Below are 19,987 nucleotides of genomic sequence, written 5' to 3' on the forward strand. Positions count from 1 at the left end.
CCCCACAAACACCAGCCAAGTCATAAATCTGAAGATACTTTAAAAGAAATTTGGTCAGTTAAGTAGTAATTTATAGCTTGTCTTCTGGAGGCTGTTGTGTATGAAATAGCCTCTGACAGTGCCCACAGGAAGCTTGAGAGCCTTTGAAGGAGTAAAAACATACCCCTATAGAGAATTGTGAGTCCCTTTATCCTCACACCAGGGAGGCCATTTGATTTAAGATCTCACTGTCTCATATAGTACTTCTCCTCGGATGCTGCTGAACATTTTGAAATGTGCTTATTGTTGCTGAGGAAATTAGTTTCAGTTCATTTAAATTTATGTACAGAACTATGTAAAATACGCTGAGTATAAGTTGAAATGTTAATATTTTGAGTATGTTTAGATAAATCAAAAATATTTGGCTTGCTTCTTATTTTCTGTTAGACTGATAATCTAGACCAATGTTTCTCAGAGTTAATGTACGTTTGTTTGACTCACTGATAGGTTGTTGTCTTGTCACGTGCAAGTCCTGGTCTAGTCAGTGTTACACATGGGACAGTGCTCTTATAGCCTGTGCTGCTGCTGCCAGTTTAGGGACAGTTCTTCGAGACCTGGCTGCTATAAGCCTAAGCTGGCTGGATATGACTGTCCCCTTGGAATTTCTGAGTTTTATTTTATTTTTATTGAGAGTAGAACTAAACATGGAAATCTCTGAGGTTTCTGTCTAAAAACTGATAGTTTCGTTATTTCATACTACACGCCTTGTTATTTTTGATTCTGTGACTATGTAAACAACTCCTCCCCTGGAAGTGGTGTTCTCCACTTTTCATTTAAGTTATGTTATCCTTAAAGGCTCTCAAATCCGCTCCAGTCACTGTGTTTTAATTCTTATGGCTAGGCTGTATAATTTAGAGTTAAGGAATGTTGACATACATTTGTTGAAACTTTAGTGAACATTTCTTTTTCTGTTCGCTCAATTATCATTTAAGATTGTGACCTTCTAAAATAACTGTATACTCATCAGTTTTTTTGTTTTTACTCAGAAATAAATAATAATTTTGTCACTAAAGGTTTATGTCAAGAAGATATTTTTTAGTGGAATTCTAAGACAGAAATATTTTGAAGTTTTCATTTTTCTTTTTCTCTAAGAAAAATCTTGAGAAACATCATTTTAGTTAAAACTATCAGAAATAAATTATTGTTACTGCTAATTCTCTGCAATTTTAATGATTTAAGTCTGCATATTTATTCTGAATCATGTTTGGTAATTTCATACCTCTTTCAGAATTGTGTAGCTAGAATCAGCAAGCTTATGCAGATATTATTTAGATAAAGATAAAGGCCTTTTTACAATGAATGAAAATAATATGAGATTGACTGATGGAAATAGAAATATGGATATAGGCTATTATTATTTTAGTAAAGAGAGCTGCCAGCTACAGAGAGCTGCCAGCTACAGGATTTATGGTGTTAGCATTGTTTTTAGTTGCTTGAGGAAGAGAAATTTATAAACTCATCTGTGGTTCAAATTGCTTTTTTTTTATGTTCAAATCAGCAATTTATTCATGTTTCTCAAATTATTCATAAAATATTTCCTAAACATATTTATTAAAAAGTAATGTCAGAAGAGGATTCAACAGTTACAAAAATGTCAATTATAGGTTGTCAACTCATTCCACAATACTTTCATGCTCCAAATTTTTTGTTTTCTTTTCATATGATCTGAAATTGACTCTTATTTTTCTGAAATAGGAAATGTTATTAGGTTTAAAATATCAGAAAACACTTATCTCAGGATCAATTGGATGAGAGAAAATCAGTCTGTAATTTAAAACCAGAATGTTAATGTTGGAAAGAACATTTGTGTTTCATTCCTTTAACTCCTTTATTTTACAATTGACAAAACTGAAATTTTGGGTGTTAGAACCTTAATTATGCACATAAAAGTATGAGATATTTTATACTTTCTTTCATTAAGTATTTCCTTACATAATAATACCTACAAATTTCAAAATACATTAGATACACAGAAAGAAATTATGAGATGAAATATGATTTAAATCACTATAAAAATAATAAATTTTTAAAAGAAAATTGTTTTTGAGTGAAACAATTCACCAAAGTCATGTATAGTATGTTCACTATTTTTCAGATATTCATAGCAATTTACTATCACTAAAACCTGTCCAGGTATGGTGATGCAAACCTCTAGTTTAAGTTATATAGGGGTACCAAATGACCCAGTAGTTTAAGGCCAGCCTGATCAATATAAAGGGACACCAAGTCAGGAAGAAAAAAAAGAGATTGCTTTTGCGTGTGATCCTGTGGATCCACCGAGCATCATCTTCATGTGAGACAAGCACTTTACCAAAGGTCGTCACTCTAGTGTCACCTTCTCGCTCAGGCAGTCCTTGCATTCCTTGTCTCCCTTTCTTGGAAACTGCAATTACTGACTATTACAGTTCATCAACACAGAAGCGTCAGAGAACACTGTACCTGTATTTAAGAGCTTGTATTTCCTTAGATCAGGACATTACTGTTTCTTTTATATTGATATTTAGAAGTTGATTTTTATGTAAATGCAAATTACGTTTTTTTTTTTTTTTTACTACAGTTTAGATTTAAATGGATTTTACTCTAAGTGAAATAGACCTCTTTAAATACTAAATATTTCACTGACTTTTTTTTTCTCTTCCACCTAGGTATAAACCATTGCGACGCAGGGTAATTTGGCTCATTGGTCAGTGGATTTCTGTGAAATTCAAGTCTGACTTGAGACCCATGCTGTATGAAGCAATTTGTAACTTACTTCAAGACCAGGATTTAGTGGTATGTCAGCCTAGTGAATCAGCATCTCTAGACCCCAAAACCTCCTCTACAGTGTCAGAGTTCTTTCTGTCTTAAAAATGGCTCTAGAGGAAGAAAAAACACGGTTCTAGAGAATACGCTAGCTACTATTACAGGGATAGGAAAGTGTAACACTTAGGAAGGGAATGGGTTCTTACCCAGGAAATGAAGGTTTTAGAATACTAAAACCTTTTAAATACTATTTTAAAGACTGGAAGGTAGACTTTAGTCATGTTACTTGGTCTGGGAACTAAAGTTATGTCAGTTGGTGCCAGCTTGGCTGATAAAGTCAGAATAATAAGATGTTGCTCTTATGTACTCTCAGATACCATACTCTGTGCATTGAAATGTGAGTCTTAGAGTTCAAAGCTTTTCTGTGGGTTTAGAAAAGCTCAGATCATTTGGGAGTTTGGAATCTTTGCAAACTCAGTTTGTAACTGAGGTTAGATTAAAGGTGGAAGCTTGAACTCCTCCTCCTTCCTACCTCTCTCCGTCCCTTCCTTTCTCCCTCCCTGCCTCTCTCCTTACCCCTTTACTTGTGTGACTTCCAACTTGCCAGGTTCCTTCTTTGCATGCTGCTCTACTTTCTTTTTTCCCTGGCATCTGCATGCTATTTTCCTTCATCTCATGCTCTCCCTTCACCTAATGGCAAATTCTTCTCTTTTTGGAAAGCCTCCTGCCATAAAGGCTTCCTAAGCAATTATAGAAAAGCTGGGAAAGTCAGAAATGATGGTACTTGTTCCTTTTGTCACCTGTTACAAACTCAGGTTTGTAATCCTTTCAGTTCCGCACGGCATATGCCCCGTGATTGGATATAAACAGAAACAGGAAAGTGGTTTGAAAGAATTTTTCTGTCATCTAGTATTAATGATTTTCAGTAGTTCTAAAAATGATTAAAAACTTACTGTACTTTGATTTTTTTTTAGGTTCGAATTGAAACAGCAACAACTCTGAAGTTAAATATCCTTCAAAAAATTTTTTTAAAAAAAGATTTATTTATTATGTACATCAGCAGAGGGCATCATGTGGTTGCTGTGAATTGAACTTAGGACCCCTGGAGGAAGAGCAGCCAGAGCTCTTAACTACTGACCCATCTCTCTAACTTTACAGTAGTTTTAATTTTAAAAAAAAGTGAAACTTGAAAAAAAAAACTTTCTAAAGGACTTAATTGTAAAGAAGTTCAGCTTTTTTTGTTGTTTTGAATTAGAGTGTCCAGCCTGACCTGGAAGTCGACAGTCAAGACTAGCCTTCAACTTCTGGTCCCCTGCTTCTGCCTCCTAGTGTCAGGATTATAGGTCTGCACTGCCACATTCAGCCTTAAGTTTTACATTTTAAAACTGCTTACTTTACAGGATAGTTAAAATGTATTTTCCCCAAAATGTACGTATTATAAACACATATTTGTTATTTCAATAATTTGCTGTAGATGTATTTTTATCTTGATAAATTTCATTCATTTTCAGTATTCCTTAACTCTATTTACCTGTTGATGATTTTGAATTTAGAACAGATCAATTTTTACCGGTAAGAATATTGGTTTCAAGGTTTTGTAACAATTTCTACTTATGTCTTTGAAATATATATGTATATATATATATATTGCTTTTATAACTGAATTTATATGTATTTTTAATATTTTAAAAACACACCTTTATTTATTTATTGTGAGAGTGTGTATGTGTGAGCATGAGCATGCTTTGATGTATACACCTTTAGCAGTAATAAGGAAAATAAGTCTTACATACTGGCAGCTTAAGTATTGATAAAGTTTTATATTTTTTCTTATTGCTTTGACATATTTATGTTTATTTGTGTTTGTACTTATATATTTGTATATGGTGAATTCTCCATTTCAGAACCTCTGTTCTTTCTTCTACTGCAGTATTTGGAGACCTTGTTCACACTGCTTTTTCAGCTGCTGCAGCAGGTTACCGAGTGTGATACAAAGATGCACGTTTTGCACGTCCTCTCCTGTGTGATTGAAAGAGTCAATGTACAGGTAATTTGTGAAACACAAAAACAAGTGTCAGGTGAAAATATATATAGAATTTAATATCTTTGCTTTATCTATATTGTGGAAAATATAAAGTATTCCTACAGTGCTTATAACATAGATGGTCATTTCATTTATGTGTTTCTCAGAACTGACAGATATATTTGAATTTATTAAAAGTGACTAAGAAGCCAGTTGTGTTGGCTAGTGCTTGTTAACCAGTGACTGGGAGGCTGAAGCTGCGGGATGATTAGGCAAGACCCTGCCTCTAAAGACCAAAAATGACAGACTCATAATATTTAAATATTAGCATTATATCTATGATGTGGAGGTATTGAGAAAGGAAAAAATTTTAAGTTTTAAAGATCTAGTCTGTGCTTGATAATCTGATAATCTTCAAGTCCAGAGTGTTTAATGTCTCAGCAATATATATTTTAGCAAATACAAGTTTTGTTAGGAATTTGTTTTTACTGTTTTTTTTTCTTTAATATGTCCATAGATTCTTTTCAAGATTTGTTATATGTGTGTATATGTGCACATGTATGGCGCAGAGGTGAAAGGACAGCTCTGGGCAGTAGGTTCTCTTCTTGCACCTTGTATTCAGGCAGGGTTTCTGTTCTTTTTGAGGGGCCCACTACTCAGCTCCCAAATAAATCACACACAGTCTTATTGTTAGTTATGAATGCCCGGCCTTAGCTTGCCTCAGCTCTTCTTAACTTAACTTATCCTATATTTTCCCTCTGGACTTTTACCTTTCTTACTTCTATGTATCTTACTTTCCGTCTTCCTTTGCAGTGGGGTGGCCCCTGATGTTCTCCTCTCCATGTTCCTTTGCTCCTCCTCGTCCTCGGCTTTCCTTCTATTCTCTCTTCCTGCTAGCCTCGCCTGTCCTTGCTCCTGCCTCGTTATTGGCCGTTCAGCTCTTTGTTAGACTATCAGGTGTTTTAGACACAGAATAAACAAAAACACCTTAGAATAATATTCCTCAATAGGTTTCTAGTTGTGCCACTGATCTGCCTTTGTGAGCGTCTAGCTGATTATCTTGTTTCAGTCTCAACATTTTGCTGAAGTTCTTGGATTGCAGATGCTCACATGGCAGCCAGCTTTTTACAGGATTCTGGTAATAAGAGCATTCAGGTCAGTTTTGCTCAGCAAGTGCTTTTTATCAACTGAGCCATCTTCCTGGCCCTAATTTTACTTAAAAAGTATTTTTTTACTTAAAAATCAAGTCTGGCCGGGCGGTGGTGGCGCACGCCTTTAATCCCAGCACTTGGGAGGCAGAGGCAGGCGGATCTCTGTGAGTTCGAGACCAGCCTGGTCTACAAGAGCTAGTTCCAGGACAGGCTTCAAAGCCACAGGGAAACCCTGTCTCGAAAAACCAAAAAAAAAAAAATCAAGTCTGTCTGTCTGTCTATCTATCTATCTATCTATCTATCTATCTATCTATCTCTATATCACAAAAGAAGTATACAAATGTATAGTACAAAAATAATATACTGTATATAGTATAATACAAAATAAAATACCAAATATATATATATGTATTTGGTATTTTTGCTTACATATATCCATTACTTAGTATAAAAATGATGTTTAAAATTTTTTTAAATCTTTTTTTATTCTTCTCTTATACAACACATACTGACCATATATAAAGCTGTACTCCTTCCCGTCTCCCCTGCCTTCTCTGTTTCTCATTCACTGCTCCTATGTTTTCTTCAGAAAAGAGTAAGCCTCCCAAGAGATAGACACTGAACATGACATTATAAGTTACAGTAAGACTAGACACAGACCTTGACATCAGGACTGGACAAGGGAACCCACTAGGAGGAAATGGGTTGCAAGAGCAGGCAAAAGAGTCAGAGACACCCTCAGTCCCACTATCAGGAGTCCCACAAGAACACTAAGTCAATAACCATAAAATTTATGCAGAGGACCTAGTGCAGACCCATGCGTGTTCTGTGATTGCTGCTTCAATCTCTGAGTTCCTATGAGCCCTTGTTAGTTGATTTTTGTGAGTCGTGTTCTTGTGGTATTTTCAACCCCTCTCCTTTGGCTTTTACAATCCTTCCTCCTCCTCTTCCATGGGTTTTTCTCAAGCTCCACCTACTGTTTGTCTATAGATCTTTGCATCTGTTTCCATCAGCTGCTGAAGTCTCTGGTCTGTTCTGCTTCTGGTTTCTGGTCATTTAGGCAATGTCAGGCATGAGTTCCCTCTTGTGGCATGGGTCTCAAGTCTCAAGTTAGCTCAGTCATTTCTTGGCCACTCTCACAGCTTTAGCCACTATACCCCCAGCTTATCTTGCAGACAGGCATGGTTTTGTGGCTGGGTTGGTGTTCCACCACTGGGAGTATTGCCTGGTTACGGAAGAAGGCCAGTTCAGGCTTTGTATCCTCCATTACTAGGAGTCCTCGCAGTAGTCACCCTCATAGGTTCCAGGAAGTTTCTGCTGTACTAAATTTCCACATCACCCTCTAAATGTCTCCCCCATTCCAGTTGTCTCTCTCAGTCCTTCCCTCCCCTACCTGATTCCTCCTGTTCCTTGTCACCCCGCCCTGATCTTCGTGAAAAATGAATCATCCAAAAAACAATGATATAATTTGTTTATGCCTCTGGCTTTTATATCTTAGTTCACCACTTTATATATTTTTGGAAAGCAGAGAAATATTTCTGGAATAGTTGGTTTTGGTGTTCACAGACTGAGACTACTTTTGGATCTACTTATTGGCGAATTCAGACACCGTGCAATAATCCCAGAGCTATAGATGAGAATAGCTACTAATTATTGAGTGATGATCATACGCCACTCTTCTATGCCAAGTGCTCTGCCTGTATTTCTCATTTTATGCTTACAGACTTCTTTGGTGGCACTTAAAATGAGTAACTGGTCAAGAGTTTATACTTTGTTGTAGTTTCTTGAGGCAGCGACTCATGTAGCCCAGTCTGGCCTGAGTATAGCTAAGAATAACTTTGAATACCTGATCTTCCTGCCTCTCTCTCAGTTGTTGGGATAACAGGTATGCGCCATGGTGTTCAGATAAAAGTTCATAAATTTTGATGGTAGTGCTAGTCTTAAAATTAAACAGTGCTTAATTGCAAAGGCAGGTTTGAGTCATATTAATTATTTAGAGCAGATTTTGGCACTGGTTTAATGTAGTATTTCTTAGCACTTTGGGATTTTATTACAAGCATTATGTTATTTCTTTTGGTGATGGTTTTTGAATATTTAGTTTGCTTATATAGATGTTAAACTGAAGGTGTTTTTAAAACTGTTAAGTCTCTGTCCTTGGTGTTCAGCTTGAGTAAGGTATTTAAACTTGTGTCAAGTACAAAATGGAATTATAATTTGACCTCAGCCAGTTAACAGTATATCATGATATGAAATTATTACTAATGTCTAATATGCTTTAGAGTGTCATACATTTGCAGTAAATTATTTGCTAAATGTTGATTATAAAAACAAGATTTGTCCGTTTACTTGTGTAAATCTGGCTAGTGAAAATTTCTTAAAGATTCTTTTTTCTTGTACAGATGAATTCCTTTACACATCTCCTGCATTGCATTTCTATTTACGCTTATCTTTCAGGATCGAAAGCTTAGGCAGTTCGGGCGGGAACAATAAACAAGAGCTTGAGTTATCCACTATACATTAGTTTTAAAACTGAGACCAAGATAGGAAAAGGTCTTTTTAAAAAAAAATCAATTATTTGATTCTTTAGCTTTTGGTAACCTTTGAGCAAGCTTATTTATTTTCTTGTCATACATACCCTTCAAACTACCTCTCACTGACTGAATTTGATTTTTGTCTGATTTGGATCTTTGTGCCATAGGGTACAATTATTTGAATATCAATTCTTATTTTGAAAAAAAGTCTTTTTTCCCAATTTTATTTATTTTTACTTGTATGGATGTTTTGCATGTGTGTCTGTGTATCTTGTACATGCATGACACCCAAGATCAGAGATCCCTTGGTACTGATGGGATCCAATAGATGGTTGTGATCCATTATGTGAGTCCTGGGACTCCCACTAGGTCCTTGGGAAAGCAGTTGTGCTGTTAACTGCTGAGGCTTCTCTACAAGCCCATGACAAAGTGTAAAAGCACAGCTGTCCTACAAGTGTATAGTCGAAATAAATGTGCAGTCAAGCTTTATGTCGCACAGTCTTTGAGCTTCCACATATTTAAAGAAAAAGAAAAAAATAAAGGGTTTCTGTGAAATATATTGTTGAAATTTTATCTAAAAGATGTCATTTAGGATTTATGACAGTTTTTAACCCCGAAGACAGGGTCCTTGTTAAAGCATTTGTTAACCGTTGCATATTTTATGTTACGGTTTCAGAATATATTAGGACCGTAAGTGAAGATCTCCTTTTATCTGGTACTAGTACTCAGATTCCTCTCCTTCCCACCTCCCAGACATTCCAGAACACGGAACAGGAGGCGGGTCCTTCAGTACATCCTAAAGTGTATAATATTGATTATTCACACGTGTTATAGATCAGGATGAGTAATCTTGGACTTAAACTTTATCCCATTTGATGGATTAGTAAATGCCCATTTTCCTTTCTCAGCCACTGCTCTCCTCTGACTCTCAGTGAGTTTGACTGTTTGAGATACTTCTTAGAAGTGGAATCAGGGTTTCTCTCTTAGTGACTGATTTTCATTTAGCAAACTCTTTAAGGTTCATCTGGATTGTTGAATATTACAGATTTCCTCATTTATTTTTAAAGGCTGAGTAATATTTTTAATCATTCCTGTGTATCCTTGAGGAAACCAAAGCTTGTGGATGCCAGTTACTTTTTGTAGTGTGGAGCAGCGGGCTATGTTCCTGCTAGCTTATGCCCCAAAATAACAGCACACAAACTGTATTCATTTAAACACTGCCTGGCCCATTAGTTTCAGCCTCTTATTATCTAATTCTCACATCTTGACTAACCCGTATCTAATAATCTGTGTAACACCACGAGTGGTGTCTTACCAAGAAAGATTCAGCATGTCTGACCTGGCGGCTGGCTCCATCACATCTGTCTTTGAGAGGAGAGGCATGACGACTACCGAGGCATCTGCCTCACTCCCAGCATCCTGTTCTGTCTACTCCACCCACCTATGTTCTAACCTATCAGGCCAAGCAGTTTCTTTATTAATTAACCAATGAAACAGCAGATAGATAGAAACACTCCTACATCAACTTATAAAATGGCTTCACATTCTCCCCTGTACTTTAAGTCATATTGAGATTACCTATAATACACAGCATGATGTAAACAGTTGCCATACTGTACTGTTTGTGATACATTAACTAGAGTGCAACCCCCCCCCCCCCCCCCCCCCCCCCCCCCCCCCATACATCCTGGATATTTTCTATTCAAGGTTGGTTGGGTCTAAGGATTCATAGATACACTGCACTATACATGTTATTGCTTGTATATAAAAATATCTTTTTAAAAAAATTCAGATGAAATCACTGAAATATTTAATAGTTGCAGTTCTGAATGTTTGAGAACCTTCATACTGTTTTTCATTACTAGACATACCATTTGTCCCTAACAAGAATGTACAAGGATTTCTCTTCCACATGCTCACCACTTACTGTTTTAAAAAGTAATCATGCTGACGAATATGTGCTTTTGACTTCATTTATGTGGTGACACTAATACATTTTTAGATATCTTTTAAAAATGATGTGCAAGTGATTATAAGTGGCCTGCTTCAAAATTCATGTTTTTTGTTTTGTTTTGTTTTTTTTCCTCAAGGCAGGATTTCTCTGTAGCTTTGGAGCCTGTCCTGGAACTAGCTCTTGTAGACCAAGCTGGCCTCGAACTCACAGAGATCCATCCACCTGCTTCTGCCTCTCTAGTGCTGAGATTAAAGGCATGCGCCATCACTGCCCAGCCAAAATTTGTTATATAATTCTTTTTAGAATTATGTATAGTGTTTTTTTCTTAATATCATTTCACTTATAAATCTGAGATTTCAAAAATTTTTTAAGGGTAGAGCAACATCTGTGTATCATTCACCTAACTTTGTCATCTACCTCCATTTTATTCCGTGTGTTCTTGTTTTGTCTGTTTAGTGGTCCAGGTAATCACTGTTGTAAACTGCTTGATTGTAATTACAGGCGTCATACTAGCTCTCTCTAAGAAACAGGCTCCTCATCCTCCATCCTAAAATCTCCATTACATTCAGAAAAATGTCATATTGATGAACTCTTTTCTTTGAAATTTGTGGGTTTTTTTTTTAACATATTAGTTGACCTGGTTGTATATTAGAATGATCTTGAGATAGACTATTTAACTAAGTTGGATGAGCTGTTAAATAGATGTTGATTGTTTAGTATAATGCTATAATTTAAATTTTGAAATAAAAATGAGTTAATACAAGAAAATAAGGTGAGACATGAGTCTTTTTAATATTCGGTTTTATCTCACTTAAATATTTTTTGGGAAGCTATCTGGCTCATTACTACTGTCTCAGCAACAGGAGATGTTAACAGTTCTGTATCTCTGCTACCTTTTGAGAGTTTGGTATTGTATGAGCAGAATTAACAAAAGCCTTTGTGGGAGCAACATTGAATTTAAATCATGAGGTAGAATTTGATAATGTTGAAAGTCAGATGGTCACTAAGAATGCTCTATCTGTAGAATTTCCATTATTATCCTAAACTTGGGGCTGGTTTGCATGCATCTGTATGTGTACACGTTCATCTGCCCATCCTTCCAATTAGCCAGCTTTTCTACGTCCTTTACAATGCCGTGTTCCCAGGAATTGTCTCAGGGAGACGTCATCAGAAAACTGTGGACTCCGTGGATAAATTCTGACTTATTAAAATACAGCCAGCCAGCCAGCTTTTCAGTAAATTCATTATTAGACCGGCGAGGACGCTCAGTGGATAAAGGAGCTTTCTGTTCAAGCCCTCATGGTAAACTGAGCCTGAGCCCTGGAACCCACATCAAGGTGGAAAGAGAGGACTCCACAGAGTTGTCCTGTGATGTCCACATGTGTGCTACCGATTCTGTCCTATCCCTCTGCCAACAATGAACTGCAAATTCACTGAGAGATTATGCTCTATTTCTGTATTTCAGTTTATATTTTAAAAAACAGATTTACTTAATCAAAGCATACTCGGTATAGCAATTTTATTGTACCTCTCTGTGTTTGTGTGTGTGTTCAAGTATATATGCACATGAGTTAAGACCCCAGGGCAGCTTTAGTCTTGTTCTTCAGGAGTCATCCACATTTTTCTTTAGATAGGGTCTCCAAGTTGTCCAGGCTTGCCAATTAGGCTAGTGTGGCCAGCCGATGAAACCCCGAGGATCTACTTATCACCACCATCTTTTCAAAGTTGGAGTAACAAGCACACACCCATCTTTTTTATCTGTGTTGGTGGATTGGATTCAGATCCTTTTCCCTTCACAGCAAACCCTCTACTGACTGAGCCATTTCCGTCACCCACAGTTTCACCTTTGTAAGAGTTTTCCCTGACCTCTACATACTACCCCCTCATTATTGCCCCTGCTCTTTTTCTTTGTGAGGGCTTATACAGCTTTACTACGTCCTTTACAATGCCGTGTTCCCAGGAATTGTCTCAGGGAGATGTCATCAGAAAACTGTGGACTCCGTGGATAAATGCTGACTCATTAAAATACAGTGTAATTTTAATGTAAGCTGTTTTTTTTTTTTTTATTAAAACTCAGGTTGTAACACTATTTTTATTAACCTCTAAATGATGTTTTATATCATCAAGTTTTTATTCAGTAATAACTTTGATACTTACCTAAAATTATTTAAAAATATTTTCCACAAAATCCTAGGTTTCTATGTAAAATATCTGATTTATCTTTCATTCAGTAAATTAACATTTAGTTATTGCCTAATTCTTCATAGCATTTGTCAGATTTCTCACAACGCATTGCCCTTCTTACTAAATGATTCCATTGTCTCCCTTTTTGTCTGTTCTGTGGTAGATACGACCATATGTAGGATGTCTGGTGCAGTATCTGCCTCTCCTCTGGAAGCAGAGTGAAGAGCACAACATGTTGCGATGCGCTATTCTGACAACACTCATCCACCTTGTTCAGGTACGTTGCTCTCCAGCTTTGTCGTTGTCTTGTTGCTTTAACTGTTTCATGTGAGTCATGTTACTACTCATGAAAATCTTCACATTACTTTTAGACTTTTAAAACGTACACTTCCAAAAACAACTATTTAGCATATTTTTGAGGATATTTGAAAAGTATTCTCTACTTAAAAGAGACATTTCTGCTGATACTTTCCAGTGATGGTAGACCCATGACTTGAGTGCCCCTGTGCAGTTTTTCTGGTCTCCTGAGTATATATCAGCATGAACTTGCTCTGGACTTTACTTTTTTCGTGGATTTACTTTCCTTTTCATACCCCTGATTACCTGATTCAGGAAATCAGACTCACTGCTTTTGAGGAAAGGAATAGTTCTGACTTTATATGTTTCTGACTTTTAAGTGTGGTGATGGGTAGCAGGTAGAGAGGAGCCTGAAAGTCCATGGAGAGAGATCTAGACTGTGGCTCTAATTTGAATAATTAAAAGTAGATTTAAGACATCTTCCATTTAGATATCCTTCTACATTAAGAATTATAGCAATTCTCATTCAAAAAGTTTCTAATATTAGTTTTAAAAAACCTAAGATGCCTTGATATTTGGACCGAACTGATTCTTTCTATAAATGTTTATAGATGAGTATTATTATTACACATTCTCAGTAGAGTTTTAAATAGATGATTAGTGATACAAACTTTTAAAATGCATTTTATACCTAAAGGTACAATATTTCATGAATAAGCAATATATGCATGTTACTAAGCTAGGAAGATAGTACCCTTGAACTTTGAGTGTAGATATCTCCTTTTCCTTTGTTAAAGTATTTTATCACAGTAACAAGAAAATGACTAAGACAAAGGATAGAAGCTGGAAAGGTAAGGTAGAAAAAGAAAGTTAGTAATGACATAATGATATGTGCCTTCAACAATAAACACAAATATGTGTTTTATTTATGTATTTTAACATTATTGACATTCTTATAGAAAAGCAAGCTTTAATCCTTTTATACCTGTTTGCGTTACTCCTATTCCTGCATATTCCCAATGTAATTACACAGTTATAGCATAATCATATTATTTATGGTCATGTTTGTATGACAATACAAGGCTGTTGGGTGGCTTGCATGTGCATGCATTCACACAGGCCTCTGCTTAGTGTCTTCCTTAGTTTTTGTGCATCTTGAGACAGGTCTTTGAGTGAAATTGGATATTTCTGATTAGATTGGCTGACCAGCAAACCCTAAGGATTTTCCTGTCTTTGCCTCTCCTGTGCTGTGATTACAAGTGTGTGCTGATGAGCTAGGCTTTTATGTTTGTGTTAGAATTCAAACTTGAATCCTCATGCTTGTGTAGCGAGTACTTTGCCAACTGAGCCATCTCCTCGGTTCCTATACTTTATTTTTTTTGTTCCTTTTACATGTATTTATTTTGTGACCCTCCTCCCAGAAACATAAGCATACTAATTTAAAAGTACATTGACAGTACCTTTAACTAAATCATTGGTTTTCAACCTTCTAATGCTGTGACTCTTTAATATAGTTGTTTATGGTATAGTGACCCCAACCATAAACTTTTTTTGTTACTTCATAATGTAATTTTGCTACTATTTTAATTTGTAATGTAAATATCTGATATGCAGATTGTCTTAGGTAACACATGAGGGGACTGTAATCCATAGGTTGAGAACCACTGCCTTACGTGATTCTAGATCCCAGTGGGGTTGACAGAGTTCTTTTAATCTTCGTTAAAAAATTAATACCCATATTAATTTTTGTTCTTTAGTACACAAGTTTCATTGCTCTGTATGTTGGTTTTTTGTCAGCTTGATAGTCACCAAAGAAGAGGGAGATTTATACGTTCATGAGGTTGACCTGTAGGCAAGTCATGATGGTTTAAAATTCACTCACTGATTGACTTACAGTTTTTAAGGGTCAGAAGCCTAGTATACTATAGCTGAATTTTCTGTTTGTCAGGCTAGGTTTTTCCACTTGGAGGTTTAAGAGATGAGTCTGTTTCCCAATTCATTCAGCTTGTTGTTTAATTTATAGTGGTATATTATTTGTGTTTTAATGGATAAAGCTTGCCTAAAGATAAGAGGGCAAAGCAGTAATATTAGTTAGCCATACAGGTCAGGAAGTGGTAGCACACACCTTTAATCCCAGGACTTGGGAGACAGAGGCAGACGGATTTCTGTTAGTTCAAGACCATCCTGGACTACACAAGATTAAATCTGTTTAAAAGAGAAACAGAGCTCAGACAAAGAAGATCCCAGCACTTGCAATCACATGTCTTTAATCCCATCTCTAGGGTTGGGAGACAGGAGCAGTATGGCTGGGTGGAGAGAGAAATATAAGGGGGAAGAGAAAGGAACTCAGTGGAGTGTGGGGTGTGAAGTGTTCAAGATTTGTGGACTCGGGATCTTGCCCACTTTTGGTGGGCCTCTATAGTTCTCTTTTTAAAATTTAATTATTGATGCCTATGCTTCTGTCTTAGGACCGATGACTCTGCCTGTTTTAGGTGTCTTCTTCCAGGCTTACCTGTAATTGATACACATATTTCACCATGTATGTCCTGTTAATAGGTTGACTGGAGGAATAAAGATCTTACCTGTCATTGACTACCAGCCTCTGTTTATAGAGGGAAAGTATGTAACTTGATGCCATGTACATTTGAGCCAACTTCTCGAGAGTCCACAAGCAACTTGATAACCATAGGCAAGCAGTTAATGCCTGTCAGTATATGCGCTCCTGTGGCTACGGTACCTCCTAGTAAAGAGTAATGGATGACCAATATAGAATAGTTTAAATTGGTCTAGGAGAGTTCTAGCAGTTTTAGTTGCATCAAAATCCATATTTGTCTTATTAAATCTAATGCAAAATTCTCTGGATGTGAGCACTAACCTTTTTTCCAATCAGTAGCATTTTTATAGTGAACAGAAGTGGTTACAAACATTAACAGGTCAATACCATAATTCTATTATGAAAATTAACAGTTGATCAAATTACAACTCTGATAACTTCATTATAATCAAAGGAAATGTTTTTGTGATGGTTGAGGTATTAATCTTTTTCCTCTCCTAAAGTCTAATTACATTGCTACTACCAACTTCTAAAGATATGTTTGAGCTGCTACAATCCCTGAGTTCCTAACACCAGCAGCAAAACCTTTATTCTACTCCTTTTCATATACCATTGAGAGGTTTTAGTAGCACATTGCCTCCAAAACAGTGATTGCTTCAATGAGTCTCTTTTCCACAGAGGGGAAATTTTTGAGGTCCTAATTCTCCATTTCAACCTCAGATGAACATTACATAGGCAAAGTTAACCTCTGCATCCCAAGGTATAGTGTAGCTACATGGCCAAACATTCCTCAGCATTCCTCAGCCAGATCCAGACTAATAAAACTAACAGGGGTCTGGGTGGTCTATGCATCAGGTTCACCAGAATCTGGGAATCATTAACTGCCGTCCTAATATCCTTCCCTTCTCAGACTGCAGAATGATGACATCGGAGGGTCAGGAACGTAGGTTCAGCAAATCTCACTCCAATTCTTCCAAGAAGGCCTCAGCAGCTACAGTGTCATCAGGGCTGGTATTCCTCTGTTCCACACACTGCACCAAACATTTAGGAAGATATCGAGCTTCATTTTCTTCCTGTGGAAAAGTACATGCCCTTGACCCTGTATGAAAACAGGGTCGGGTTCTTTCCATAATCCAGTGTAAGGATCTTTTCATTTGATTTTAGCAAAAGTCACTTTGGTGCCATCATGCCAAAATTTATCCGTGGCAGATTGCTTGTGGACGTTCACATTCAAGAAATTTAGAGTAAAAAGGGGATGATTCAATGCATTATGTGGTTACCAGGGGTATGGCTCCCCCTTATTTGTTTTTTGAAGTTGTCTATTCAAGGAGCCATGGACACACTACGCAATTCCTTGTCCTTGAGGATTATAAGGAATGCCTATTTTATGCTCAACATTCCATGGAGATCAAAATTGCTGAAATGTTTTACTAATATATCCAGATCTATTATCTGTTTTTATAATTTTGGGAATTCCCATATATGAAAAACATTTTAAGCAGTGAGTTTTCACATGCTCATTGGCTTCTCCAGTTTGTGCAGTGGCCATCAAGAAACCTGAATATGTATCATAAGATATGTCACATGCACTTATCTTAATTTGCCAAATTCTGTTAATGACTAAAATCCATTTGCCATAAGTGATTAGGAAGATGGCCTCAAGAATTTACCTGTAATGTAGGCACAGGTAAACACTGTGGGCATATATCACATTGCTTAACGATGTGCCCAGCAATTTTTCTTGTAAGGCCAAAATGTTTTCTTAAGCTTCTGCTATTCTGATGACAAAGGGCATGTGACTGTTGAGCTAGTTCTACTTAGGATAAAGTGACCATTCTTGTTAATTTATCAGCTGACTCATTACCATCTGCCAGTGGGTCAGGAAGCTTGGTATGAGCTCTAATATGACCCACAAAGTATGGTAATTTTCTTTGATAAATGGCTTCGTGATTTTGCTGAAACAGTATTCTAACTTGACTATTACTAATTCCAATGCAGGGGACAGTTTTCTTGACTTGAAGAGCTCTAAAAATATAATGACTATCAGTATACAAATTAAATGAAGCTGGTTAGAGGTGGTGCACGCCTTTAATTCCAGCACTTGGGAGGCAGAAGCAGACGGATCTCTGTGAGTTAGGCCAGCCTGGTCTACAGAGATAGTTCCAGGATAGGCTCCAAAGCTACAGAGAAACCTGATCTCAAAAAAAAAAAAAAAAAAAAGAAAAAGAAAAGAAAAATTTAAATGAACTATATATTTACTAAAAACTGGAAAACCATAGCTACTGCTTGTAATTCTACTTGAGCTGAAGCTGGGTCTGTTTGTACCACATAACCTTTACTATTAACAGTATAAGCAGCTAGCTCTTCCATCTGTAGAAACCAGCATATCTTTTATAGAATCTTTTATTACAGTTATAGGGAATATAAAGCATGTACTTGTGCAAATTGCAGCAGTTGATCAGCTGGAAAATGATCATCAATTTTACCCAAAAATTTCCCAGAGGAATTGGCAAGAATCATTTTGAAATAACCAATTAACTTGTTTAGTATAAGGAACATTGATCACATTAGGTTCTTTATGAAAATATTGCCCAGATTCTATCCGGCTTTTCTGTACTAGACAAGCTACTGCTTCATAATAAGGGTTTGATACTTTGGCTGGGGAAACAGTCAGGTGCAACCACAATAATGGGCCATTTTGCCTAAACACATCAATTGGAGACTGTCGTGAAGGAAGCACATAGCTCTCCCATGTTTCGCATAGTCAGTATAGTGTACTTGATGATGTTAGAGTGCCTGCTCCACCTGAGCCAGCACTTGTTTGGCAGCTTCAGTAGGATGTCTAGGGGTAACTAAGATCACTGCTTCCCTTAATCTCACTGAGGGCTACAGATCTCCTGTGAACAATTTTAAGTAGGGCCGTAGCTATTGAATATTCCCCAATAATTTCTGAAAATCATTCAAAGTTTGTAAGTTATCATTTTTTAATTTCCAATTTTTGAGGCTTAATTTCTTTAGGATACAAAGTATGTCCTAAATACTGGAAAGGCAGCTGCCTCTGCACTTTCTCTGGATCAGTTATTAACCCTGCATGGGCAAGGCTCCGTATGTTGCAAGCAAACTCCTTTATTTTTATGGACAAGCAAGGTATCATCCATTTAATGGATAATAAGAACTTGTAGAAATTGTTCTCTTATTTTTTATAGCTTGAGCCACAAATATTTTTTTTGCCCATTAGCTCTAATTTTTTATTGGTTAATTTTTACATCTTAATTTAACCCATTTCTATTAATTTATGTATCGCTGCGTTGCAGTGGCTTGCCGGATAAAATTCCCAGTGTCTGTCTCCGGCAGATCCATGGCATCTCTTTGACTCTGCCTTCTTTCTCTTAGCATTCTGTTTAATTTTCCCCCCGCCTACCTAAGTTCTGCCCTATCAACAGGTCCAAAGCAGTTTCTTTATTAACCAATGAAAGCAACACAAAGACAGAAGGACCTCTTACATCATTTCCCCTTTTCTGTTTAAACAAAAAGGAAGGATTAAACTTTAACATAGTAAAATTACATATAGCAAAAACAGTTATTAAGCAAGAATTACAGTTACAATACTTATATCTACTTTATCTTTTATCATAACTAAGGAAAACTATAACTATCTATCTATTCTTCAACTCCATCAAAGACTCCAGAAGGATATAATATTACTTAAGTAAACAGGAAGTACATTGTAAGCAACTTCCAAAACTCTAGAATTGACAGCGACATCTCACTGCCTGGACAGTCACCCAAAGTTTTTTTTTTTTTTTTTTTGGTTTTTCGAGACAGGGTTTCTCTGTGGCTTTAGAGCCTGTCCTGGAGCTAGCTCTTGTAGACCAGGCTGGTCTCGAACTCACAGAGATCCGCCTGCCTCTGCCTCCCGAGTGCTGGGATTAAAGGCGTGCGCCACCACCGCCCGGCCACCCAAAGTTTTTGTATACCATTGGGGCATCCACCTTCAGCCTACAGGCCCATAGTATCTGGCAGACTTTTCCATGAAGCAGGAAATTTCAAAGACAGTTCAGTCACTTTCTTCTGTGTCCTTCAGAATGCCTTGCAGAGTCTTTCATGAAGCAGGAACCCTGAAGGATCATCTCATCTTTAGGCAAGTTCAGTAGTCATTTTTCTGCAGGTTACTGCATGTCCAGTTCAGCAGTTTAGGCAAGAGCAGTTTCTTGCCCAAATGACTAAGGAGCCTCTTTGATACCCATCTTCCTCTCAAAGTAATTGGTGCTGCCAGGAGCAGATGTGTCTCACTGTCATGAAAAGCTCTAAAATTTTAAAACATTTTAAATGTCATATTCTGTAGTCTTTGAAAGATTATGAAGAATACCTGTCTAACTGAAACAGATCTCTATACATCTGGAAAATCTAACTAACATGACTACAAGCTTGACTATTATAGATGATTATTAACCTATATTTCTTAATTATACATTACATTTTTAAATGAACTACACAATCACAACATCTTAA

At 36.7% G+C, this 19,987-nt stretch overlaps 1 protein-coding gene across 5 annotated transcripts in view; it reads left to right on the top strand.

The window, feature by feature from the left end:
- Nucleotides 1-19,987, top strand: part of Ipo11 (importin 11) — a 172,376-nt gene that overhangs the window by 55,069 nt on the left and 97,320 nt on the right. For all 5 annotated transcript variants that reach the window (XM_038323961.1, XM_038323963.1, XM_038323962.1 and 2 more), the window contains 5 exons: nucleotides 2,685-2,811; nucleotides 3,756-3,789; nucleotides 4,313-4,353; nucleotides 4,712-4,828; nucleotides 12,788-12,901. In XM_038323961.1, the coding sequence (XP_038179889.1) occupies nucleotides 2,685-2,811; nucleotides 3,756-3,789; nucleotides 4,313-4,353; nucleotides 4,712-4,828; nucleotides 12,788-12,901 (433 nt within the window). The remainder of the gene's footprint in view (nucleotides 1-2,684; nucleotides 2,812-3,755; nucleotides 3,790-4,312; nucleotides 4,354-4,711; nucleotides 4,829-12,787; nucleotides 12,902-19,987) is intronic.

This window comes from Arvicola amphibius, chromosome 3, assembly GCF_903992535.2.
Source record: "Arvicola amphibius chromosome 3, mArvAmp1.2, whole genome shotgun sequence".
In the NCBI taxonomy this organism is placed as follows: domain Eukaryota; kingdom Metazoa; phylum Chordata; class Mammalia; order Rodentia; family Cricetidae; genus Arvicola; species Arvicola amphibius.